The 27,588-nt window shown below is 37.3% G+C and overlaps 1 protein-coding gene across 1 annotated transcript in view; it reads left to right on the top strand.

The window, feature by feature from the left end:
• Window positions 1-27,588, top strand: part of LOC138757959 (probable ATP-dependent RNA helicase DDX60) — a 72,066-nt gene that overhangs the window by 22,813 nt on the left and 21,665 nt on the right. Inside the window, exons 11-25 of the mRNA XM_069926149.1 lie at window positions 257-372; window positions 582-775; window positions 3,329-3,584; window positions 5,256-5,425; window positions 6,931-7,089; window positions 7,955-8,104; window positions 8,832-8,951; window positions 12,147-12,242; window positions 13,291-13,406; window positions 15,648-15,778; window positions 17,403-17,512; window positions 22,563-22,667; window positions 22,748-22,876; window positions 24,149-24,276; window positions 26,429-26,587. Of these exons, the coding sequence (XP_069782250.1) occupies window positions 257-372; window positions 582-775; window positions 3,329-3,584; window positions 5,256-5,425; window positions 6,931-7,089; window positions 7,955-8,104; window positions 8,832-8,951; window positions 12,147-12,242; window positions 13,291-13,406; window positions 15,648-15,778; window positions 17,403-17,512; window positions 22,563-22,667; window positions 22,748-22,876; window positions 24,149-24,276; window positions 26,429-26,587 (2,139 nt within the window). The remainder of the gene's footprint in view (window positions 1-256; window positions 373-581; window positions 776-3,328; window positions 3,585-5,255; window positions 5,426-6,930; window positions 7,090-7,954; window positions 8,105-8,831; window positions 8,952-12,146; window positions 12,243-13,290; window positions 13,407-15,647; window positions 15,779-17,402; window positions 17,513-22,562; window positions 22,668-22,747; window positions 22,877-24,148; window positions 24,277-26,428; window positions 26,588-27,588) is intronic.

Below are 27,588 nucleotides of genomic sequence, written 5' to 3'. Positions count from 1 at the left end.
ATCAGTGCAATGTTTGAGATTTGCTTTGATGTTAAATGTAATTGTCAAATTTAAATAGGCTTCTCGAAATGCAAATTGAATGAGAAGTCAAGTTTTTGAGTTCAGTGGTGCAAGACACCATTTAATTAGAAACATATCATGTCCAAGCAAAACCTGTATATTTGTCCACAAAGGTACTTCGATAGATATTTATCCTTCACATTTTGTCCCGATATTTTGATGTGACTCAATTTTGCAATGTTTTTTGTCAATTCAGTGACAGTTCAGTGGTTACAGCTCTTACTGAAAACAAAGAATTTGCTAATCTTGTTGACTGGTATCCTGATAGACCACTCAGTGATGATTATGAACGGACCCGATCATCAGCATTTGGTAAGACTTTCAGGAATGTGTTCGTGCAAAGCGTTCTTTTAAATCTATCAAAGCAAAATCTTCACTGAAATGCAAATCTTAAATGCAATAATTTTTGTTTCCTCAGAATGTGATCTTACTGTTTTTTCTTGTCAATTTTAGTCTAATTAATTAAATGCAAAAAAAAAAAGGGATCTATTTTTTATAATTTTTGTCTCTGCACTACCTAGGTGAAAAGACGAATGATCCCTGGGTAAGAAAACGGATGCTGAAAAATTATCAGAAGCTTGTCCGATTTCACAGATTTTATGGTTCAACCCTTGAGGGCAATATCACAAAGAACATTATCACTAATGTTCAAGGAGTTACAGCTGTGGCACCAAAATCAACTAATGTAATAAGTGGGAAAGGCAAAAAGTTACCTGTGAGTAACACCTGTGGTTATTAATGTTTTTTAATGTTGTGCATTCTTGTGTGATAGTGAATAGAAGGGTTCTCGGAAATCCATTATTTTTTCTGTAACTGATTTATGTTAACCTTTAATTTAATATTAAACTATATTTATTTTGTAAAAATGTCTTCATAAATTATAGAGTTAAAATATTGTGTCCGTATTCTTAGTAAGTCACCTGTGTGTCGATACAGCGCCACAGACTGGTGACAGCCCATTTACAGACACACTTTTGTACTCAGAAGAGTGCTCATTCTTTGAGTGGCAGCATCTTGGACAGACAGAGCTAATGAATTTCAAGTGGGTCATAATTATTCAAGAAATGCTGAAGGAAGCCATCTGTTTTAATCAAAGCCACTTAAGTCTCTTGAACAGAGATGAGGTCAGAGATTGTCATGAATATGTGGTTTCCAAGAATTGGGACTCACCTCGGTGATGTAATGATCACATGATTTGGAGAAATCTGTTATTGAATTCAGACATTTTAAGTTCACTTTTGGAAGAGTTCATTTTGGAGAATACAGAAGTCAAAAACCCCTGTGACAAAGGGGTTGAAACCTTGTGAAAGACAGGGTTGAATTACAGTAACTAGAATTGGTGTTGTGTGTTACTCCTGGGAAAAGGGGAACACAGAATCAGACTACTTTGCTGTCTCTTTAGAAAAGAGGAACCGATTTCTACTGGGTCTATTTTTGTGTTTGGCCACTTCATTTAACCCTTATGTGCTTTGTGACTTCATTATGGAAGAAGATAACCACCTTTGTGAATTCATAGTGGAAGAAAATAGCCACATTATGAGTAAAGAGACCTGAAGATATACTGCTTTATAATTTTTTCTGAATTGAGAATTTAAGACCTTCAAACAAGACTAAAATGATGCTGAATTTTAAAGATTGACTTTTCAGAGTGGGACTTTAATTATACACACACGCATACATTTACATTTGTGCATTGTGGGTTTGAGTATAGTGATAAATGTTATATTAATAGTTTAATTTAAAAAAAACACTTATTTTTAATTTGTCTGGTGAATTTTCCATTGCTGTTCTTGTGTTAGTGCTAAGAAACTCCCTTTAGTCCTAAAAATAATTAAAAGGGTTGTTAATTCATAATAGTTGCAACATTAGGTTCGTGATCCCACAAACATAGTTACTGGTATGTGATTAGAAATGTTTTGATTGTCAAACTTTCTACTGTAGAAAGTAAATTTAACAATACAGTAGTTCCAGGGAACTAACACTGCTTTCACATCCTATTTCTCCTGGACAAACTTAAATCTAATGCCATAACTATTGATATTTCCAATTTTAGGTAATCCCTTCCCCCAAATAATTCCACTGTTTCACTTCTCTCCCCCTTTCACCTTGTGCTGTCTGACCTACTGATTAATTCTTCGTCTGCTAAAGATTCCAGCTTCTGCAGCTTTTGTGATCTTTTAAGATCTTGATTTTACTGCGAGGCATAAAGTTACTGGCATGTAGTTAATGGCCTTGCTGTTTGGTGTATGGTTGTGTGGCTATTTTAGCGGGAATATCATATGGATGAAGAATTTGGCAGATTAAACTCTGTTATTTGACATGAGCTATCTGGTGCAGGAGTTTTGAGAATGCTGGATTAGTACATTTATTTCCATATGATGTTAAGCTGCAAGATGAAACACCTTTAACAGAGTAAACTGCCAGTGGAACATTTGCATGCTTAAGATCGTCTGAAAACCAATTACTTTTGAAATGCAATTATTATTTCAACTTCGGAAATAATAGCAGCAGTTTCTGAAGTTAGAACAATCCTGCCATTTGTTTTTTTGCAAAATTGATCAACTTGTGATTTAACCATAACCATATAACCATTTACAGAGCAGAAACAGGCCATGTTGGCCTTTCGAGTCCGCACCATTTCACTGATTTTGTGCGCCCTCTTCAGGCATTGGTCCCGGTAGATCTTCATTCAATAACGATGGGCGAATTCAATGCAGGTGGAATCAGTCGTAGAAATGTTTGTGATGTTGGAGGACTAACTGTCAGGGACAAGCCATGGCTGTCAGGTCTCTGGAATAAAGCCTGGCCTTGTGGTCAAGATGAGAATGGAGGGTGGGAAGAGGAAGGCTGTGTTGAGAGGAGATGACAGTGAGTTCAGCTTTCATCTCATTGTCGAAGAATTTTGCCTGATTATTCCCCAGGAAAAAAAATTAGTATGGCAGGATGGCAAAAAGAGAAATTATAACCCTTCTTCCCAAGTACAGGCTTTGAAGGATTAAATTTTCTTCTTTTCACCACATTCACACCAAGACCCCTGAAAATGATGAGCTTTCAGGTCGGCTACTCTCAAAGTCTCCACATCTTGATAATTATTGACTTGTGCCTGATTCAGAAAGGTTCCTGCTTTGTTTAATCTTGGAAGACTTGCACTCTAGTTAAGGAAGCTTTTTTTTAGTTGAATACCATTTTGGGGGGTGGGGGGGGGAGAGCAAGAAACATTTTTGGAGTAGGTTAAACTAAAAGTATGCTTAACTACTACTTTCTACAGCCAAAGAAGAAAGCTGATATAATTGCTGAAGAAAACATTAGAAAAAAGAAAGAGAAGGAAGATCAGAAACAAAGGGAACAATGGACTTTAATATCCAAAAGCATTATGAAAATGATTCAGGAGAACTTTGACCATGGAATTAAAAAGCTTGAAGAGTTTCTGAAGAAATGCTCTGGTGATTCTGTAAAGTTAATTGCAGAAATGGATGTGCTGGAAAATTGCTTTAAAATTTGGGTTGAACATTGCCAAATTACAGGTGTGAACAAATCTGAGTGTCATTGAATAATGTTTATGGATAAATGAATAATTTCAAAAATAGCAAAAACTAAACTGCTAAGAGAACTCAGTGGGCCAGGGGATTGGCAAAGGTTACTTAATGATTCAGGTGGAGATCCTGTATTAGGATTGAGTGTGTTGAGGTGAGATGACCAGTAATGGGGGGGGGGGGGGGGTGGTGGGGAGTGAGATAGGCTGGTAAACGATAGGTGTAACCCACTGGGTATACTGTCTCTGTATGAGCTAGGGGTGATAGGTGGAAATAAAAGGAGGAAGAAAATAGGAGGAAGAAAGTTTGGTGGGTCAGATATGAGTGGAATCATCTAAGAGAAATGAAGAGCAAATAGAGCCAGGTGTGGCGGAGGTTGGAAAGATGAACCAAGGATATATGGTCATTGATGAACCTGGTAGGGGGAGGTGATGAGATTTTGCAAAGGGTTGGAGAAGGATCAAAAAGGTGATCAAGTGTGAGACCTTGGGTAGACTGGTGGCAATAGAACTCTGGGAGTAGGTTATTTAAAATTAGAAAATTCAGTATTTATGCAACCCGAGCTTTGTTTGAATCTTATGGTTGCAGGGTTGATTTTGATTGTAGAGTTCAACATTCAATCATATGAGCTAGTGAAGTAGTACCTATTCAAGAATATTAGCAAACTTAGAAATGAAGTAGTGATTTCCATGGATTGGAGGATCACTAGATTTTAGATGATTGATAATGCTGGCTTTGTGATCCATGGTGACTATTCAAAAAGTCAGATTTGAAGTAATCCAGTGAGTAGTAGGATAGTTATTTTGATGAGAGCCCAGAGACCAGTAAACAGGCTTTCCATGCAACAAAGGTTGTTGACCTTGAAGGGATATGGGAAAGAAGTTAAATATGATTATGCCTTTGAGACTCCGTCAGGATGGTTCATTTGTGGGAAGTAGTTTTTCTTGTAAGAAGGCGTAACAGATAAATTCAAATGCTTGAATATTTGATTTGAGCCCTTAAAAGCAAGAAAACTTTGAGATTTATCTTTGCAATCCAAGTTGAATCTGGAATAGGGAACGTGTTGTGATGATTAAAGCCTCACTGGTCCAAGGAACTCTGCATAAAATGGGTGTCAGATGTGTACCATAAACTTTCACTTCTTGTTGGGATATAATGGGGTCCAAACCAGATGAAGGTGCTTTGTTGGATGAATTGAGGATTCAGTTGGTTAAGGATAGTAAATCCACAATGAACTGGAAATTGTTAATATTTTCAATGACAGATCAGTTGTAGTCAGGCAATTTTGAGTTTGTAAAAGCAATTGTAAGTGATTTTTGAGAGACGTGCACAAATATTGATTGGAATTTCACTGTAATTGAAATATGAGTATGCGGAATAGCCAATGAGTGGCCAAATATGCTTTTTCCCTGATTTGAGACAACAGGAGTAAAGTAAAAGTTATTTGGTTTAATAACTCTGCAAAATGTGTTCGATTGGCTTTAATTGTAGGAAAGAAAGTGAGTAGTATGAGGAATTTTTCCACTAAATGTTCCAAATTTGTTTATTATTTGAAGCTGTACCAGAGATGGAAAATGGTAACATTTGTTTTTAGTTTTAAATCCAAGACCTGAATAGAGATCGAATGGCATTTCAATCACTAAATTATCTTTGTTTCTCTAGAAAGCACAAAGAAAAACAACATTATCGCAGGTCGTGTGATGAAAAGAATTCACAATATATTGGATAAGTACGAAAAGCAGATGGATAAAAGCCAACTGAAACAAATAGCTTCTTACCTCAAAGAACTTGGATTTAACAAATTAGCACAAACAATCCCAGACATTGAACAGGTGAAATGGATTTTTAAAACTTTGTTCTCTTCATAATTTACCAACAGTTACTCACGATGTCATGCTGGGTCTTTGTGACTACAGATGGACCCTTAAGCCCATACCAATTTTAATAGTTTATAGGTAATCTGCAGCCTTTGTCATGAACTTAGATGAATTTTCTGTTTTTAGCCTTCTGTATGTACTACACTTTTTTATTCTGTATGGAGATATAAAGATTATCAGAGTTAATGGCAAATCATTTCTGGAAGTATAGTAAAACCCCAAGTACCTGGAATTCAATTAAATAAGAATAAAATAATAGGTAAAATATCTTTCTTTGGCTTGGCTTCGCGGACGAAGATTTATGGAGGGGGTAAAAAGTCCACGTCAGCTGCAGGCTCGTTTGTGGCTGACAAGTCCGATGCGGGACAGGCAGACACGATTGCAGCGGTTGCAAGGGAAAATTGGTTGGTTGGGGTTGGGTGTTGGGTTTTTCCTCCTTTGCCTTTTGTCAGTGAGGTGGGCTCTGCGGTCTTCTTCAAAGGAGGTTGCTGCCCGCCAAACTGTGAGGCGCCAAGATGCACGGTTTGAGGCGTTATCAGCCCACTGGCGGTGGTCAATGTGGCAGGCACCAAGAGATTTCTTTAGGCAGTCCTTGTACCTTTTCTTTGGTGCACCTCTGTCACGGTGGCCAGTGGAGAGCTCGCCATATAACACGATCTTGGGAAGGCGATGGTCCTCCATTCTGGAGACGTGACCCATCCAGCGCAGCTGGATCTTCAGCAGCGTGGACTCGATGCTGTCGACCTCTGCCATCTCGAGTACTTCGACGTTAGGGGTGTAAGCGCTCCAATGGATGTTGAGGATGGAGCGGAGACAACGCTGGTGGAAGCGTTCTAGGAGCCGTAGGTGGTGCCGGTAGAGGACCCATGATTCGGAGCCGAACAGGCGTGTGGGTATGACAACGGCTCTGTATACGCTTATCTTTGTGAGGTTTTTCAGTTGGTTGTTTTTCCAGACTCTTTTGTGTAGTCTTCCAAAGGCGCTATTTGCCTTGGCGAGTCTGTTGTCTATCTCTTTGTCGATCCTTGCATCTGATGAAATGGTGCAGCCGAGATAGGTAAACTGGTTGACCGTTTTGAGTTTTGTGTGCCCGATGGAGATGTGGGGGGGCTGGTAGTCATGGTGGGGAGCTGGCTGATGGAGGACCTCAGTTTTCTTCAGGCTGACTTCCAGGCCAAACATTTTGGCAGTTTCCGCAAAGCAGGACGTCAAGCGCTGAAGAAATATACGCAAGTTTAAAATAGTAAAAATTAATGATCTCTGAAGTAACACAAATTTTTAAAGATGGGAGCAATTATTCAGCTAGCAGAATGCCTAGGTTTTACTTTGCTTGTAGCACTGGTGGTGTGAAACAGCAGTGAGAATGATGAAAGATCAATTTGCCATCGTAATTCTGAAAATTTGAGAATTGAAGATTTGAAGCAATCATAATTAAAAGTTTTTTTTATAAAATGAAACAGAAACCAGCACGTTCCAAAAGTTCAAAGAGGGAAGATAAGTTTGTAGTTGGTGTTGATCCAGTTCGCTTCCAGCTGCAATTTATGGGGGCTTACTTGTTGCGAGATGAGAGGAATGATCCAGATCCCAGGGTTACTCACTTCATTCCAGACACGTGGCAAGTAAGTGTAAAAGACTGTAAAAGTGTAAAAAAATAATAATAATGATAATAATAAAATAAAAAAATCTGTAATCTGGCTTTTACATTTATAAGCTTTGGCACAAATCATGCAAGGGGGTTGTAGTTTTGCAGCAGTGGTTAAGTTTAAATGTGTATCTTTTAGCTTTGTGCTTGTTTATCAAATGTGCAATTTTGTGGAACATTGAAGACTTTTGTCAGACTAGTACACCTTCTGTTACACTGCAGGACGTAATGTAGTGTTTGCAACGTTCTGTGTTTCCCTTCAGCATCTGGGGAGGTGGCTTAGGTTTTTGGGATGGATTCACTAAGGATTGAGGAAGCATGTCTTTGGCACTTGATTATTTTCTCAGGGATGGATTGGGATAAGAAACAAACTTCTGCAATATTCTGTGACACAAAGGGAGAATGGTTTGGGCAACAAAATTTATGTGCTCAGATCATTATGCAGCATTGTGAATGGAGGAATAATGCTTCTTGAAGGGGGCTTTTAAAGTGGCTTTGGTTGAACCAAAATATACAAGGTATTTAAATACGAGCACAAGATGGTCAGTGTCTTTTTGTTTCTATGTCTGGAATGTTGGATGCCTTGTAATTGTCTCAACATTTGCTTCCTGTGAGGCTTTTTCTCATGTTATCTTGGGAAAGAAAAAAATTGCCAGAACTATTCTTCCCCTTGTTCAACTAGCTGTATGCTCTAACAGTTGTGCGTTAACGTGTCCTTGAATTTTCCGGTGGGAGATATCCACCCTTACAGACTACAAATTAGCATGATTGATCCCTTTTGTGCCTGATTTACATTGGTTCATACAAGCTGATTCATTAAAATTTTATTTGATTGATTGCAGCGAGAGCTTCTAGATGCAGTAGACAATAATGAATCTGCGGTGATAGTTGCTCCAACCTCCTCGGGAAAAACGTATGCCTCTTATTATTGCATGGAGAAAGTTCTTCGTGACAGTGACGATGGTGTATTGGTGTATGTTGCACCCACAAAGGTACAACTTGTAAAAATCTTTTTAATGGATTTACCTACTTTATGGACATTTTCCAAAAATACATTAGACATACAGGTCATTTCAGCCCATGAGTCCATGCCATCCAATTTACACTCAATTAACCTACACCTCCAGTATATTTTGAACAGTGGGAGGAAACTGGAGCCCCTGGGGAAAATCCATGGGGAGAAGGTACAAACTCCTTACTGTGCAGGTTTTAACCCCAGTCCCCATTGCTGGCACTATAAAGGCATTGTGCTAACCGCTGCACCAACCATGCCGCCCTTTGTGCTCACTCTGTTAATTTTGAAGGTAATTCTGTGATTGTGGATTCTTAGGGTCACAGATGGACTGGAGCTCTTGATGACTACTGTTCTCTAGAAAAGCCGATCTTCACTTGTAAGCTATAATTACTCATGAGGAATAAGTGTTGGTTGGATGATGTCAGGTTTGAATTTGAAAGACTGTACTTGAACCATTCCAACCTGTGGCGCTTGATGTAGATAATAGCATTGATAAATTTTGTTCAGCAATTATTATCTTATTTGAAAAGCAAAGGTTGTTTTTGGACACACAGAATGTAAGGGTTATGCTTTTACTTTGGTGCAATGTTCAATTTTCAAATGTATTCTGTCATTCTTCTCTCATTGTCAGCTTAACTTTTTTATTCCCCGATTTTTAAGGATATTGGTGAATTTCGTCCAACAATTTTTTTTTTAATTAATAGGCTCTTGTGAACCAAGTGGTAGCAACTGTTTATAACCGATTCACCAAGACTCTGCCAGATGGAATGGTTGTGTGTGGTGTTCTCACACGTGACTATCGTCAAGATGCTTTAAACTGCCAAGTAGGTCATTTCGTACATAAGCTATGATTCTATATTAAGATTTTATAATTTATTTCTAATTTGTGTACCAAATTCTCAAGTTTTTTGTTCTATATAAATTATCATGCATCTTTGCCAGTTGCTAGGGAAAATGCTTATTGTATCACCCCTTGGAAATGTAACAAATGTATATTATGCATGTCAAGGGGCATATTGAATGGTCCAGCTGGTCATCCTGCTTCATTTCTACACTGATACTTTTGTATGTATTTACTTTATTTTTACATGATGCCTGATCTAATGAGCCATTTTGACCTCTTCACCATGCTGTTTCCTACTTTGCTATATGTTTTAATTGACCTTTTTTTGGCTTCATACATCTCTTTTACTATCCCTTCCATTGGCATCAACTTGATGAAAAGCCTCTTGATCTCATGAAGAATAAAATCTATAGCAGAATGCCTCAGTGTTCTACAGTACTGCAGTATGCTTTCTCATCCATATCTGTTTTAAAAAAAAAACAGTTGCTTTGCTCAAATATTTATGGATGAGGAACATTATTTTACAAATACAAAATAATTAAGAAAAATTGTAGTCAATAGCACTGATAAATTGTATCACTTGCCTGTGCTGAATATGATGTACAAACAAAACTAAAACTCTACTTCCACCTGATAGATATCCTTCAATACTCTTCATATTCATACGCCTGTCTTGATTTTAATCTGTCTCCACCACTACTCCCTGCAGCCTGTTCCATGTACCCACCACTCGATGTATCAAAAAAAAATGCCCAACATAATTCTCTTAAACTTCCTCCCCCTCACCTTCAGCACATATCCTCTTGTGTGATGTTTTTCCTTTGGTGAAAAGATATTGACTGACAACCCTATCAATACCTCTTGTGATTTTATAATCACCTAACAGGTCTCTCTGGCCTTTCTAGAAAAAGCAACCCAGGTTTGACCAATCTACCTCCATAACTCATAGTTGGATGTTGCCTGGTTTGGAGACTCTTCTGTACACTCCCCCTACCTCCAGTGTAACCATGTCATAATTTGCCCTTCCCCAATTTGGTTCCTTTCCCCAAGGCCAAGTCTATCCTTGTCCAGAACTAGCTTGTAAGTTAAGGAAGAGTGATCATTAGTCCATAACCTTCCCCCACTGAACCTCCAATCACCTATATAACAAATATGTATATTAAACTGCAAGAAAAGGAGAATGAGGAAACAAATTGTAAAACTAAACAAAAATGGGAACAAGATTTAAATATAAAGATAAAAAAGGAAACATGGGAGAAATTATGTTCTGGAACGATGAGAAATACAATAAATACGAGGCTACGTATGATACAATATAATTGGTTACACAGACTATACATTACACCGCAAAAGTTAAATAAATGGGACCCAACAGTATCTGATAGATGTTTTCGATGTAAAAAAGAAATGGGAACAACAATTCATGCAATCTGGACATGTGAGAGAGTAGAAAAATTTTGGGACGATCTCAATCAGATATTAAATAAAATAACAGAAAACAATATACCAAAGAATCCAGAGATCTTTCTCCTAAGTAACATAACAAACAAAGAATTTGGAATTGATTTGGAGGATGCACAAAAAAGATTTGTTAAGATAGCCCTAGCCGTAGCAAAAAAATGTATTATGTCAACCTGGAAATTGGAAGATAATTTGAAAATACAACAATGGTATATAGAAATGAATAAATGTATTCCATTAGAAAAAATAACATATAGTTTAAGAAATAATATTGAAATATTCAAACAAGTATGGGAGCCTTACATTAAATACAATAGCGAAAACCTACCGGGGACAAACATTACCTAAGTTGATGGAAGGAGAAGGAAAGGAAAGAATGGACTCAGTAGAATTTCTGGTGTATTTTTGTTGAATGACAACATTGTCTGACTGGGTTAATGCAACCTAGATTGTATACCTAAAATGGATGAGAGGGGGGGTGGGGGGGTGGCTTGGGAGGAGGGGGGGGGGGGGGAGAAAAAGTCACTGTATATGTGTGAAAAAGAAAAAGTGTATATCATGGCTAATGTGATTTATGGTGTGAAAAATAAAAAATTTAAAAAAAAAACCTCCAATCACCTGGTTAGGCCAATACAAGGCCCAGCATCGAACTCCTTTCTAGTTTGGCTTTCTGCATAGTGCTGCAAGAATCTTTTGAAAGGACTTAACAAATTCTGTCCCATCTAAGCCTTGGGCACTAATGACGTCCCGTCAATATTGGAGAAGTTAAAGTCATCTATTATGACAACCCTGTGACTTTTAAAACTTTCTGTAATCTGTTGACATACCTGTTCATCTACCTGGTGGCTATTGGAAACCCTGTAATATAGCCCTATCAGAATGATTGCATCTATGTTATTTATGATCTTTACCTTTACTGCCTTGGTAGTTGAGTCCACTAATATGTCATCCGAGTGCAACTATGATACTTTCCCTGATTTTTAAAAATATTTTATTTATAATTTTAAATCATTTAACATTAATTATAACATATTGATACAAATATCATATAATTGAATAACCCCCCCCCCTCAGCCTCCCTCATCCACCCCACTAGCACCCTCCTCCCTCTATGCTCCCTGATTTTTAATGCTTCACTCTACCTCAACCTTATTCTCTATCCCATGTAAAATACTGAAACACAGCAACATTGAGCTGCTAGTCCTGTCCCTTTTGCAGCAACAACATCTAATTCCAAGAATCAATCTAGGCTCTAAATTCATCTGCCTTACCTACAGTAGTTGCATTAAAATACACATTTCAGCTCATCAGTCTTGATGTGACCATTTTGGGGACTGGGAATTCGCTGTATGAAATTTGCACGTTCTTTCTGTGGCTATATGGATTTCTTCTGGGCACTTCAAATTTCCTTTCCATATGAAGGATGTACTGTATGTATTAGGGTCTTATTTAGAGATTGTAAGTTGCTCTTTGCAGGTAAATGAATAGTGTATAAGAATATGGGGAGGATAAAAAGTTTGATTTTTTTTTAACATGTATAGATCACGGAGAGAAAAAAATTATGGTTTGTGTAAGACTAGTGTAAATGTGTAACTTTATGGGCTGAAAGGTCTGTTTAGCTACTGTATCTCTCTGACTTGATCTATGACTGTGTGGTCAGATCAGAAACCTTTGGCTCAAATTTGAATGTACCCAATTGCAATATCTGTTACAGATTCTCATCACAATTCCTCAGTGTTTGGAGATGCTCATGCTTACGGCTCAGCGGCAAGCATGGGTGAAGAGACTTAAGTATGTAATTTTTGATGAGGTAAGGCAGCACAGAATTTGACACATTTTAAGATATGACAATAATGTTGGGGACAAAGATGCTCTTTAAACTTGATTATTTTCCTATCGATGATTTTGGCTTTTCATTGATTTTGTTTTTCATCTTTGCATCTGGTCTGTGTTTTCCCCCACTGGAGGAATTTGTTTCATGTTGTCTGGTGTGGAATTGGAGATCGATGCACTCCATCTGTTAGCTAGCTGATAATTAACCTTGTTAACTGGTTACTTAGGTTGACAAGGAAAAGATTCATTGATCATGTAACACTGTGATGGCATTAGTTGCCATTTTGACAAGAGTAAAAAAACACAGCATTCTATTTCATATGGTAGCCTAAATCCAACAATAAAAGATTCCAATTTGTAAAAATGAATCTGCTCTCACAACATTTTGCAGCCAGTAATGCTTATTTGTGAGATCAAAATTAACTTCAATATTAGAATCAGGGAATGATTCACTTTGACAATTGCTGAATTTATTTCACAATTATTCTGGGATACAGGGCAAGGTAGTGCCATACTTTGAGTTGTTTATTCATGTGTCCTCAGTCGAGAGAAGATGTGGCAGAGAACTTTCATGACTGCATCCCAGCTGAAGGAGTGTATATATCCAAATTTTTTGGCCCTTAGAGTATTGTAATTTTTTTTTAAATTAAAATTGAGAATTTTTTTTGCATTTTATGTTGTTTATTCATTTTCTTATAAATTCGGTAAGAGTGAATTTTGTTCCTTGTTTCAGATTTTTGGGGTAGTGATTTGTGAATTCCATAGGGCTAATTTCACTCCCTGATTGACAAATGCAGAGGCCACGTCCAGAGCAAAACAGTTTACTGCTCTCTAAAGACATCATTACTTTCTGTTTAACAAATGTTAAAGAGTAATTGTTTTCCCCAAATGTTTTATTGAAATACTTTATTTTGTCCATCTGAGTCTAATTGGCAAACTGTTTACTGAAACTGCATGGTTGTTCTTGTTTAAACTGCATGTTTGATGGTTATTTCAAATTATAACAATCTTAGTATTTTTTTTAGGTTCACTGTATTGGCCAAGAGGTTGGAGCAGAAGTCTGGGAGCATCTACTTGTGATGATTCGATGTCCATTCCTGGCTCTCTCTGCAACAATCAGCAAACCAGAAGTTCTTGCTAAGTAACTTTTCAAATTTTTTTGCCTTTTACTGTATTGTTCTTTTTAGATGGAGCTGTTGAATTAGTCCCTTGAGAAAGCTTTCAGTCAGATGGGGTGAAAGTGGAAATGACAGACTCTTCCACAGATAGGACAGGAAGTCACTGATGGGTTTAACGTGTGTGTAGTTTGTGAGATGGTGTACTCTTTTCATTTATATTGGGTTTTCTTGCTCCTGACACATACAGTTGGTTAATATTGTGTCTCATGTTCCTTAAAATCAAAATTTTGCTGTTTTCAATATATTTTTTGCAATTGATTTGAAAAGAAATGTGTGATTAAATTACTGGATGGTATTCAGAAGAATAGGTTGACAAAACAGTGATATTTCACCTTGTGCTCAACATTTGAGATGTTTCTCTGGAGGATTGAGAAAGTTGGGCTTTAATAATCAGAGATCAAAAAAACTTTGAAATTTAGCTGTTTCCTCCAAGTTTAATAAGCAGAGAGTATAACATTTGGCAAAGTTTGCAGAGGAATACAAGAGGGGATTTTTTGTGTCTCTCTCTGAATGCTATGTGTGAAGGGATAATCAAAGAGAACCAGAATCATTTGGAACTGGGAAAGGAATTGGAGGACAGTTGTAAATGGTGGAGCTTTGACAGAAAAAGCAAGGGAAAGCTCCTTTAAAAGCTAGGCCAAATACGATGGACCAATTTGGCTTCTTGTGTGTTGATTAGAACTTTTAATAGCTTTTAATTCTGTATAGTATATCCCTTGGCACTGATGGTGCACTGCCATGATGCTAGTTTTTGCTGACAGGTAAGAGCTGAATATTTCTGTTTTGCAATAATTCTGTTATTTTATGCTTGACCAGTTTATTTTCTACACTATTAATGTTGTTTCTATGGCTACCCAACACTTTTGGTTAACTCTTAAGATGTTAAACAGTATTATCATTTTCTATTAAATCAGTTAAAGGAGACACCTCTCATTAAGATTTCCAAATAGGTGATGTTTATCAGACCTTTACTGTACTACACTTGGAATGCCAATGGCTGGTTTGATAAGTGTTCTTGTGCTTCCATTCATCAGCTTCTTGGTCTTATTCAGTATCATTAGATTTAAATAGGCATTATCTGTTTATTGGCGATTTAGGGAACAACTGACAAACTTGAATCTGTGGTACTGTATATTTCAACATTTAACATAGCCTTATTTCTAACAATCAGGCAAACACTGTATAGTGAATAACTCCCAATCTGTGCACTGCAGCACGTATTCTTATGAGTACTGAGTACTTGAGCCATTTGTTCAATGATAAGAAATGTTTACAGCCTTGCCTCTTTTGACAGGTCTTGATTAATCTTGTTGATTTTCCAGTATCTGGAATATTGAGTCTATTAGTCTCTTGCAATAAGAAAAAAAATTGAAAACTCTTTTGATAGGAACATTGTAGGTGACAAGAAGGAAGTACTCTTATAGGAATCGCAGAATAGTTGTAGGACACAGAATGTTCATATTGACATTCATATTGTCACTATGTAGGAACAGTAGATATTCTCCTTCCCCTTGACACAGCCATTTAATTCTTTTGGATATTTATCCAGCTCCTTTCTCTTCCTCTATACTTAAATAATTTGCCTTTTAAGTCCATATTGGCTTTCCCCAGTCAAACCACACATAATTATTACTAATTTTGACCTAATTGATTAAAAAAAAGTTTATTTACCTCAAGGTTCAACCCAATTGGTTTGTAATTGCTTAGTTTATGCTGTTTTTGACAAAATGTGTAACATTTGCTATTTTTAGTTCTGCACCGCTGAAAGATTATGGCAAAACGGCTTCACTTTCCTCCATTATTCCCCTCAATATTCAGAGGTTACCTCCTATCCATGTGATTTAATCATAAATGTGGCTGTTGCCTAGTACTTCCCTTATTTATCAATTATGCTTGCTTTTATTTTGAGACTCTAGTAGGTGTCATTCCTCATGAAGACTGATATAGAATCCTCATATAGTATTCATGCTCTCTGCATCAAAATAATACTAGGCACTATTTTGATAAATATATCATGGCACATTGAACCTTTGAACTGTGAATGAAAAAGCATAGGGAACAATAGGAACATGAGAACACAAAATAGAAGCAGGAGGGGAGTTAATAAGATAAATGGCTACTTTTCAGGAGCATTTACATTACATTTATTGATTTATTTTTTTTGCCATCATGTTAGTGACAACACTTCAATGTTTTTCCAATAGCTGGCTTCAAACTGTGAAAAACTACTGGCAACGAACAGAGAAGACAATGGAAAATCCGGTAAAAGTTAGTGGCAAAAAGAAGCAGCAAATGAAAATCTCAAGGGATCAGAAATCTTACAGAGTTAAACTTGGTAAGGCCCATCCTTCGATTTGTCCTTTATAATTCCACATATGGCTGGAAAATTTTTTTTTAATAAGTTATAGATATTTTTTAATCCATTTTCTAACATACAGAATATTTTAATTTTTGGTTTGTTGGATTACATGGGTGTTCTGGTTTGAGATACAAATCTGTAAGGCAATACCAACTGTATAAGTCAATATACATAGTTTATTTGCTGTAGGCACGTTATTTATTGTCTGATGTAACTACAGGGCTTTCAAAAGGAATATTGTTGATAAAGTTAGGAAATGTAAAAAGTTATTTAACACATGGAACAGTTTTTAAATATTGTTATCATTCGAGTTTCTCTAACATTTTAGAATTAACTTGATTGGCTACTTGGATGTGATTAAAGACTCATTCAGTTAGAGATTGAAATGAGTATGAGTGAAGAAACTTAAATGTGTCATTTTAGATATAGACAACATAGAATTTGAAATCGTGTTTCACATAAATCCCTATGATTGACATAATTTAGTGGAAATAAGGTAAAAGTTGGAAATGATTGACAATGATAGACTTGAATTGTTACCAGAAAAGTTCTCTACACTTAATTCTTCAAGCTTTTTTTTGGATAACTCGGTGCATGCTATAGTTAAAACAATTGACAAAGATTTGCCATGGCTCGGTCTCTTTTTTTGAGTTGCTTGATGATATATTTCCTCTTTTGTATCGAGAATGTGATTTCCTCTTTTGGAAGAATTAATTGATTTTTGGGGCAGAGTCAGGGATTTATGCACTCCATCCATTGACTAGCTGATAACTAATTTTGTTACTGGTTACTTAGGTTGGCAAGGAAAACATTGTTATTGATAGTGTAACTCTAACCATCATTGCCATTTTGTAGAGAATAAAGAAAGCAGCATTCTACTTTGTAGGGTATCCTCAAAATGACATAGGAATCATAAGAATTTTATATATAAATCTGCTCTGACAGCATTTTGCAGCCAGATAAGGTAATGCATATTTGTGAGGTGAAAGTGCAGTGACTTCATGGCTCCAAGGTTAACTTCAACTTTGAATCAAACCAGTCATACATTCTGAAATCTTTCAAGATGTAATCCATAGAATGCATTTCAGATTATCCAAATGTTTTGCACATCATATACATAATTGAATATTGTGCAAGAATATCCCAATTTGTTAAATTAAGACCTCTGCATGCATATTTAATGCATTCTAATGCAGTTAGAGATTTAATTTACACCTAGAATTGATGGGAATATTACTTTCCATTAATTTTTAAAAAAAAATTTATTTAATAAGTCACAATAATTCAAAACTATACATTTTACACACATAATATCAGACTTGGAATCAATGACCAATGCTGAATGATTTCCATTTAGTGTTTCTGGATCGAGGAATTTTGTGATATCGTAATTTAATTGGTTAAATCATAAAGATGGACCTTTAATATTGGCAATGGGTATATTCTTCAGTGTGTTCTGATTCCATACTGGTTATTTTCTGGTTTAAAAAGTAGCATTCAGATTTTAAAATTAATCAAATGATTGGGAAAATGTTAATTCCATTTGAATGAGCATAATTTTGAGTTTATTTTAATCTTGCTTTCCCACATCCCTTTTCAGTGATGTATGGAGAACGATACAATGACCTTGAAAAATACATGTGCAGTTCAAATGGTTCAGCTTTTGAGTTTGTTTCTTATCATCCCTGTGCAGCTTTGACTGCAAGTCATGTAAGTAAATTAGGTACTTGTTTAGTGGGAAGAACTTGCATATAGATGATTTTATGCCTTGATTATGAAAAATCATACAATAAAATAATACAGCAAGAAACTGACCATTCAGCCCTTCTACTCTGCCAAAATATTCTGCCAGTTCCTACTGACCCGCACTCAGTCCATATCCCTCAATATTCTTTCCATCATGTACTTGTCCAAATATTTGTTGTGAATGTTAAAATTCAGCTGGCATTTACTACTTCAGCTGGCAGTTCATTCCACACTCCCACCACTATCTTTCACCATTACACGTCCTCTGGTTCATATCTCTAACCTCAGTGGGGGGTGGCGGGGGGAGGAGCCTACTTTCATTTATTCTATCTATACCCATAATTTTGTATACTTCTATCATGGAACCATAGAATGCTATGCAGCACAGAAAACTGGTCATTTGGCCCTTCTAGTCTCTGCTGATCATTATTCCACTAGCCCCAATGAACTACTCCCATTCTATTCTATAACCCTCTAGATTTTTCCCATCCATGTATGTATCCAATTTATTCTTAAAACTTAAGATTGAGCCTGTATTCACCGTGTCAGATGGCAGTTCTTTTCACACTCACACCACTCTGAGTGAAGTTCCCCCTCATATTCCCCTATACTTTGCCATTTTCACCCTAAAGTCATGCCCTCTCACCCAATCTAAGTGGAAAAAGCCTATCCTCATTACTCTGTCTATATCTCTCATAATCTTGTAAACCTTTATCAAATCTCCCCTCATTCTTCTTCATTTCAAGGAATAAAGTCCAAACCTGTCTTATGTTTCCCTGCAACACAACTCCGACAATATCCTAGTAAATCTTCTCTGCACTCTTTTAATCTTATTGCTATCCTTCCTGTAGTCAGGCGACCAGAACGGCACACAATATTCCAAATTTGGCCTTACCAGTGTCTTAAAGAACTTCAACATAATATCCCTACTCCTATACTCAATACGTCGATTTATAAAGGCTAAGATGCCAAAAACTTTGTCCACCTGTGATACCACCTTAAGGGAAGAATGTATTCTCAGATCTCTTTGCTCCTCCACACTTGTCCGTGCCTGGCCATTTACTGTGCAAGTCCTACCTTGGTTTGCTCTTTCAAAATCCAATACCTCAAACTTGTCTGCATGAAACTCCATCTGCCATTTATTGGCCCATTCTCCCATTTGGTCCAGATTCCTTTGAAAATCTTACTCACTGTCCATTACACCTCCTTTCTTTGTGAGATCAGTAAACTTGCTGATCCATTTTACCACATTATCATCCAGATCATTGATATAGAAGAGCAAACAACAATAGTCCAATACAGATCCCTGAGGCACATGACTAGTCACAGGCCTCCAGTTTGAGAAGCAACCATCCACAACCACTCACTTTTTTCTCCTACACAGCCAAGTTCAATTCCAGTTTACAACTTCATGGATGCATAGTGTCTTAACCTTCTGAACTAACCTCCCATATGTGACCTTGTCAAAGGCCTTATTAAGGTCCAAATAGACAACATCCACAGCCTTTCCTTCATCTACCCTCTTGGTAACTTTCTCAAAAATCTACAAGATTTGTTAAACACGTCCTTAATCAGCGCATGCCTATCCAAATACTTATATATCCTATTTCTCAGAATGCCTTCCAGTAATTTACCTACTACTGATGTCAGACTCATTGGCCTATAATTACCTGGTTTACTTTTGGAGCCTTTTTCAAAGCACAGGGCAACATGAGCTACTCTTTGATCCTCTGGCACCTCACCCGTAGCTAAGGACATTTTGAATATATCTGCCAGGGCCCCTGCAATTTCTACACTAGTCTTCCTTCAAGGTCTGAGGAAATATCATATCTGGCCCCGGGGATTTGTCTATCTTTATTTGCTGCAGCAATAGATATTCACCAAGACAAATGCTTTTAATTATCTTTAAACATGAAAACAGAATCACACATTAACTTAACACTATTGACTTAACTAACCTAACTTAACCCCCTTCTAATTCTAAGTGCATGCGTATGTAGTGTGTGTGTATAAGTTCAGAAATGTTCTTTGATTCACAGTTGAATCTCGCTTCTCATTCCTCCAAGTTCACTGGTATCAGGCAATTCTTATATTGTGCACAGAATTTAACATTTATGAATTTCACCAGGCTTTAGTGCTTGAAAGGTAAATGATTACAGTTCAGGAAGGTTCTTCTCGGTTTTCAGAGAGACATTTGTTGTTCACTGGACACCAAAAACTGAATCCTTTTATAATCAGCCACTTCAGTGTCTTGCCAAAGAAACTTGCCCCCTCAGGGTTCTTCAGACAGATGATAACCTCTTCTTTCAAGTCACCAGAGTTCCTTTTTGTTTCTCTTATTTCAAGTGAAACATTAGACAGGCAGACTTCTCCTCTTGCATGAACAAGAAGGGCTTTGACCAGACTGAACTAAGAACTCATAACCCGTCTTCGAAATGGGGTTTTGCACAAGCTTGGCAGCTTGTCCTGTTCCAGTCCCAGCTGCTGCTGCTGACTGTAAAACTCTCTCTCTCTCTCTCTCTGCGAACAAACCTGTTTTACTCTCTCTGCTTGCAAAACCTCATGACCCTCCTAGAACAGCAAATTTCACTCTAGACAGAAGGCGGCTCTGACAAGTTCTTTCTTCTGTTGCTTTTTTGTAAACAACAATCCATTAATGAAGTCTCTTGGACTCTCTCCAATGCTTTTGCCAAAACTCTCGGCACTGATATGTCTAGCATTACCAGAGCTCCAGTATTTCATACCTCATTTGCTCCTTGTTGCCTATATCTGTTATACACCTCTCCTTAACCAGGTCATCAATATCTCTTGAAAACCAAGGTTCCCTTTGTATATTCTTTGTCTTTAATCCTGGTAGGAGCATGCAAACTCTGCATTCAAAATTTTGCCTTTGAAGGGCTTCCACATACTGGACACATCCTTGTCAGAAAACAACTTGTCCCAACCCACTCTTCCTAGATCCTTTCTCTTACCACAAAATAAGCCTTTCTCCAAATTAGAACCTCATCTCAAGGACCAGGCCTATCCTTATCCATAATTAACTTGAAACTAATGACATTGTGGTCACTGGATCCAAAATGTTCGTGTGACCACCTGAGATCAACTATTGCATCTTATATCTATATATTGGTTTAGAAAACTTTCCTGAACACATTTGACAAACTCCAAGCCATCCAATGCTTTTATACTATGGGAATCCCATCAATATGTGGAAAGTTAAAATATACCATCACAACTTTTTATTTCTTACATTGGTCTGCTATCTCCCTGCAGATTTGCTCCTCCAATCCTTTCTGACCTTTGAGCAGTCTGTAACATAACCTTATCAGTGTGGTCACACCTTTCACATTTCTCAGCTCCACCCATCTATCAAATCTCCATATTCTTCTAAGCTCCAGTGAATAAAGTCCTAACCTGTTTCACCTTGCCCTGGCAAGAACTGGCAACATCCTAATAAATTTAATTCATCCTGAAATTTTAATGGATCCCACATGATTGCCATGCTTCTGAATGAGAATTTGATGTACTACAGGAAAAATGCAAACTGGATGAAAGTATTGACTAATTTGGAATGGTGGGAATCCCAACTAATTTTTCTGACACCCATCTCAACTTGTGTCTCCTTTTTGCTTAAATTCTAAACAGTCAAAACAACTCTGGCCAAAACATTAAACTTTTATTTTGAGGAATTTAGTTAATCACAACCATGGCATGGCCAACAGTCTGTCCAAATGAACTATTCTCTGAGAAAGATACCACCACTTGGCATCCACCCTTAACTGGCTTTATACAACTTGAAATTGTGACCATGGCCATTCGAAACCTCTAATTTCATTTTGTAACTTGAACATAGTCTCGTTTGTATGTTCATCTTAACAGTAGATTGGGCACTGTATTCTAATTCTTAGCACATCTATCCTCTGAAATACTTGTTTCTTGGACTCCTTAAATCAGATAATGAAGAGTGTTCATGTTTGACATTCAACTTGTCACATGGATGATTCTGAACTTCTCAATTAAACATGTTCCATGATGGGCTCGTGCCTGAAACTTCAAGATCTGTTTCGGTGTTTTATTGTCATGAACAATTCTTTGTAAATTTGCAGACCCTATTTAAAAAAAAACACATTTAGATTGTTCATGAAATTGATAAGAACAAGGGCTTTCCTGTTGGAGAAGACACTTGATAATTCTCTCAATAAGTCCATCTCTGTCTATCACTGTATCTTGCTTGAGACTTTCCAGTCACTCAAGTCCAGCTCATTATATGTGTATAAAACCTGGAGGGTTTTCACACTGTAACATGTGGAAAGCTTTTTGGTTGTCTAACCTGATGATATACTGGCCATCCCTTATTATAGAATCATATGGCACAGAAATGGGTACTTCAGCCTTTGTAGGGGTAGGTACTTGTGGAAAGGTAGAAAATATGCAGATGCCAATGTTTATGCAGTAAAGGGCTGGAGAAAGACTGAATTTGCTGATTTCTCCAATATATTTGTAAACCACAACAATCTACACAAATCTATTTTACCCTTCTAATTTTTGAAAAATTGATCAAATTTGTGAAATGTAACTTTTATTTCATAGAGGTCATGTTAGCTGTCCATAATGTAACTGTCCACATTTTCATGAGGTGGATTCTTACAATTCCCTTAAGTTTTGTTCCATTACAAATATCAGATCATGGACCATGGTTCCTTCTTTCCTTTTGAAAGATGAAATCACATTGGTCTCTATGGTATCCAGGAACAACCCCAGAATAATGGGAAAGAGTTTTCACACTTCAAATCTCAGGTCTGAGAAGCCAAGTGTGGGTATCATCCACTTTGAGTTTGAAGAGATTCTCTAATGCATCTCTGAGAAAGATTCCCTAGTTTGCTGCCTTGTGTTTTATACAGACACTTTGCATCTACAGCATCAATCAGCATGCCACTTATTCAGAGTTACCACAGTGATATTATTTTACCTGTTACCTAACTAGAAATCTAATGACTTTGTTTCTGGTTATTAGATTGAGAAGTATGGTTTTCCTGCAGACTTGAGTCTCTCTCCACCAGAGAGTCTGAGATTGTATGATACAATGGCTGAAACATGGACATCATGGACTCGGGTGCAGGTACTTTTAGTAAAATTATTTGTGTTTCAAGTGATTGTGATATTTAAATTTCACATCTGATGCCTTTTTTTCTTGAAAAGGAGTTAAATCCTGAAGAATATAAACACTTCAAGGATAAAATTGTTATTAAGAAGAGTGATGTGAGGAAATATGAAGCTGAGTTAAAAGAAGAGTTGGTGAAGTGGATTACATCAGGACACCGAGATCAGGTACCTCCATTAAATTGGCAGTAGCAAAATAAGAAGTGTCCTGACTTCCAATAGTCTTCCTGAGACCTCCTGTGTCAGACACCCTTCCAGTCATGTGTGATTCATATCAACAATGCCAGAATATTTTGAGGTATTCATCCAGCATTTGTGGAGGATATCCTCAGAGGTCAAGAGATGCAGAGGAATTTTAGAATGACCAGCCCCTTTCCAATCCACTTCCTTGGACTCCTATATTTGTACAGATGACTGGATTTTTCGATCTAGCTTCCAGTAATCCAAATATTTCCACAGTTGACCCCAGGGATTTCAGTTACAGAATATCTGTATGTAAACTGACACTATTACATTTTGAGTGATTAGTGTAGTTCTGCAGGGATCTGTTCTGGGATCCTTGCTCTTTGTGATTTTTATAAATGATCTTGTCAAAGAAGTGGAGGGATAGGTCAGTAAGTTGCAGACATTGAAGGTGTTTTAGATTGAAGTAGAATATTAGACAGGATGCAACATTGGATAGAAAAGTAGCAGGTGGCATTCAATCCAGATAAATGTGAAGTGATGCATTTTGGAAGGTCAAACTTGAAGCAGAATACATGGTTAATGGGAGGATACTAAACAGTGTGGAAGAACAGAGGGTCTGTGCAGTCCAAATTCATAGATCTCTCAAGGTTGCTGTGCAAGTTGATAGGATAGTTGAGAAGTCCTATGGTATGCTGGGCTTCATTAGTCGGGGGATTGAGTTCAGGAGTCGTGAGATGATGTTGCAGCTCCTTGAATCTCTGGTGAGACCATGTTTAGAATATTGTTTTCAGTTCTTGTCACTTCATTATGGGAAGGATGTGGAAGCTTTGTTTTGAGGCAAGGTTAGCAGAGCTGGACTTTTTGGAGCAAAGAAGGAGGTGACTTGTTATAAATTTACAAGATAATGAGAAGCAACACCAGGGGGCATATCTACAAAGTGAAGGGAGGAAAGTTTAGGAGAGGCATCAGAGGCAAGTTTTTTTTAAAGAATTGAGGGTGTCTGGAATGTATTGCCAGAGATGGTGTTTGAGGCTGGAACAACAGAGACATTCAAGAGACTTTTCGACTGGCACATGGATGAAAGAAAAATAGAGGGTTACAAGGTAAAGGAGGGTTTTGTTTTTTTGGGGGTACTTTTATATAGGTCTGCACATCATAGGCTGAACGGCCTGTACTGTGCTGTAATGTTGTAAGTTCTTTTTGATGTTTTTTTTTATGTTTATTGAAATATCTTGCATAATCCTATATTTTAAGGCTATGGAAGTATTGGACAAACTGAGACCAAGAAATGTTGTGAATGCTTCAACAAACATGGTTAGGCAGTTTCCTCTGCTCGTAGAAGCTCTACAGAAAGAAAATCAGCTACCAGCTTTGTTTTTCTCGTAAGTTTCTCTTCAATTTAATATTTGTATTGAAATAAAAATGTTATCTATCCTGTTTATTATAAATATCAAGAATTTCCACTAAATACATATAGCTCTTTTAATTATTATTATAGCAAATCTAAATACAAGTCTTCAGTTGAATGCTGGCTGTAGGCTTGGTTTAATGGATCAGTTATCTGAATTTAATTGAAGTTAGAAATGGAGTTGGGTAAACTTTTGGCCAGTGCTTGGCAGGTTATTACAGTTAAGTTGATGGGATCTTGAGTGTCTTCTCAAGTGTAATAAACTAAAATGATATCTAGGTGGGAATTTATTCCTTCGGGGAGATTGGCAATTTTTAAAGGCAATAATCGCTTCAGGGAGTTTTGAACCAATATAAAGTGGCTTTGGGTTCAGTCATTGGGCTTAAATGTTGAATTTTTTCATTTAATTAATTCTGGCCAAACAGATTTTATTGGGTGGAAATGGCCAAATACTTCTGTTGTTGATAACCTTTTTCTACAGGTGAGTTGATTGTTAATAAAATTCTTGAAACTTGTATTTTGTGTACACATAAATGAAAGCCACCATATTTATTTGGATTTTTCACATCCAAGCTCTCATCTTTCCTTTGATTACAGTTGAGTTTTGCATGCTCATTAGAGCATCAGTCATGGGGCCAATGTATAAAGAAGATTTGTGCAAATACTTGTCCATTGTGTACAGCATCAAATTTGCAATATACTACTTGACCTTAATAGCACAAATGATGCTCAATTTGTTTTCATATGGCCCTATTTGTGAATGCTATATAAATTTGCATCAAAACTTGGTCAACTTTGTCATACTGGGTGTATTTAAGGCTCTGATCCATTAAGCAAGATGTAATGGTTGAAGGTTTGTACTGTGACTGCAGATATATAAAGAATGAACTGTAGTATTAATTCAGAGGAAAAGTGATAGTCTTATGATGTAAAACGACATAAGATTTCTCAATTGTAGACCTGCAATGTAATACAGATGGCTTGCATCATGTGAGAGATGGAGACGTTAGTCAATCAGTAAATTAAGCACCGGTCTTAAAGCGATACAAGGGAGCTTTGGGCATTTTTTCCAGTTTACACAGCAGAAAATGTAGAAATTTTATTCAAGAGGGAAGTGATTAAATTTGTTATATTGGAGTGAGAAGTAGCTGGGTTATTGTTAGAGTATGGACAAGCAATGAATGGCTGAATTGAGTTTACATTTTGTGAAGAACTTTTATTGTTCATCACACTGGGAATCCTAAGGAATACCTTAGTTTAAAATAGTTAAGCTCACTTTTATGTCTGAAATGGGCATGACAGGTGTCCGTGCCTGGCTTCAAAAGGAGAACTGACTTTTAAACATTGCAGTATAGAAGTGTCAAATAAACATGAAAAATCAGAGCAAGGGACCCTTCACAGTTGATCATTCACTTCACTACCCTCTTCTGAATGCTCCTCATTTAAGACTGCCTCTCTCTTGAATATATTCAATGACTTGGCTCCCTGCCTTTTATTGTAAAGAATTCCTGCATCGGACTTGTCAGCCACAAATGAGCCTGCAGCTGACGTGGACTTTTACCCCCTCCATAAATCTTCGTCCGCGAAACCAAGCCAAAGATTCCAGATTTATACCCATTCGGTTAGGATATTTCTGTTCTGTGATTTATTGAAGCTGTTTCCCTCATTCTGAAATGGATTATCATTCATGTGTTAGAATTTTAGTTTTTTTTAAAAATGATCATATCTCATCTATGTTATAACTAGACTTATTAGATTCACTAACCCAATCAGTCCCACCATCCCAGGAATCAATGTAGTTTGCTGTACTTAAAGGAAGGATGTTTTGTGACATAGTTGAAAAGGAAATCAAAGCTGAACTCAACTGTACTTCATAAGATATCTCACCAAGACTTTGTACATCTGGACCAAGATACCTGAGCTCCCATGCTCTTATCATTTTGAAATGAAGACTGAAATACTGTCTTTCTATTTGTTGCCCTTGATATGCTGGATGAGATGGAACTTGTGGTTCTGGACCATGTAATAAAAACTGAGTGCACACAACCTTCATGGGACTAATTACTGCATTATTTTCATGTTTAAAGTGATGAAAATAAGATGCATATTTTATCTTTTTATTCCAGATTTAGTGTTTCATTAGTAGAAAGACTAGCTAAAGAAATATTTGCACACATCACTAATAAGGAACAAGTAAAAAGAGGACCAGATGATGCAAAAAAAAGAATTGAAGTTGAAAACAAACTTCGAAAATTATCAAAGCGTGCTGGAAAAAAACAACCCACGTGAGTATCTTCTTTGTGTTGTTCTTTGCACTACTTCATACTTTAAGGCTTCGTTTCTCACATGTGAGATGTGCACTGCCTAATAAAGGGGCCAGTTTAGTTTAGAATATGCTGAGGGGTAATTTAGAGATGCCACAGAGTACAGATGCTGGAATCTAGAATAAAAATAAAAACTCCTGATGAATCTCAGCAGGTTAGGTAGTATCCATGGATGAAAATGAACAAATGTAAATTTCTTTGGTATTTCTGTCATCTGCAGTGTGACAGATTATGTTGTATTTTATACTGTATGTAGATATGTTTTATAGGAGATAAATTATGGCATGTTTTTTAGTGTAGGTCACATACAAACACTTCAAAACAGATCTCATTTAAAATGCCAAATGCTCAAGCCAGACAGTCCAGAAGGACTTCACAAGTAGATGTTAATTGGACATGCTGTGGAGTAATGGATTATTGTTTTGGAAAGCAACAGATGAATGAACTCAGAAGATTAGGTCCGGAGCCAGCAGTCTGTAGCTGCTTTCAGGTGGCCAAAATACCTGAATGTAAAGCTGCCTAAGGTACCCAAATGGGGCTGTCGGGAGGCCACCTGAAAGCAGAAAACCCGTCCCCGAGGAGCACTTTCTCAACCCACCTTGAGGAGGTATATTCTCCGCTTCCGAGCGCTCCCCCTAGGCACCTGAAAGCGGTTAGCAGCTTTCAGGTGCCTAGCAGGGGACGGGCTGATGTCAGTCAGCCGGTGATCCCCCTCCCCGCGCCTGACAGCTCCCCTCCCCGCTGCCAACAGCCCCCCTCCCTGCTGCCGACGGGCGGCCGGTGCAGGGCTACAAGGCTGGGGTGGCCGGCACGGGACTTTGGTGTATCCCGAGTTGAAACCCTCAAAAATCTCTTTTAAAAAATGGGGGGTCATCTTATAGAAGCTTAATAGCCTGAATATGCCTGAGATTGTCATATCTCATAAGCTAAGCAGGCTCAAGACTGGTCAGTACTTGGAGGGG

Source organism: Narcine bancroftii, chromosome 3 (genome assembly GCF_036971445.1).
Source record: "Narcine bancroftii isolate sNarBan1 chromosome 3, sNarBan1.hap1, whole genome shotgun sequence".
NCBI lineage: Eukaryota > Metazoa > Chordata > Chondrichthyes > Torpediniformes > Narcinidae > Narcine > Narcine bancroftii.
The sequence above is the reverse complement of the archived record's forward strand: the minus strand, read 5'-3'. Positions and strand labels throughout refer to the sequence as shown.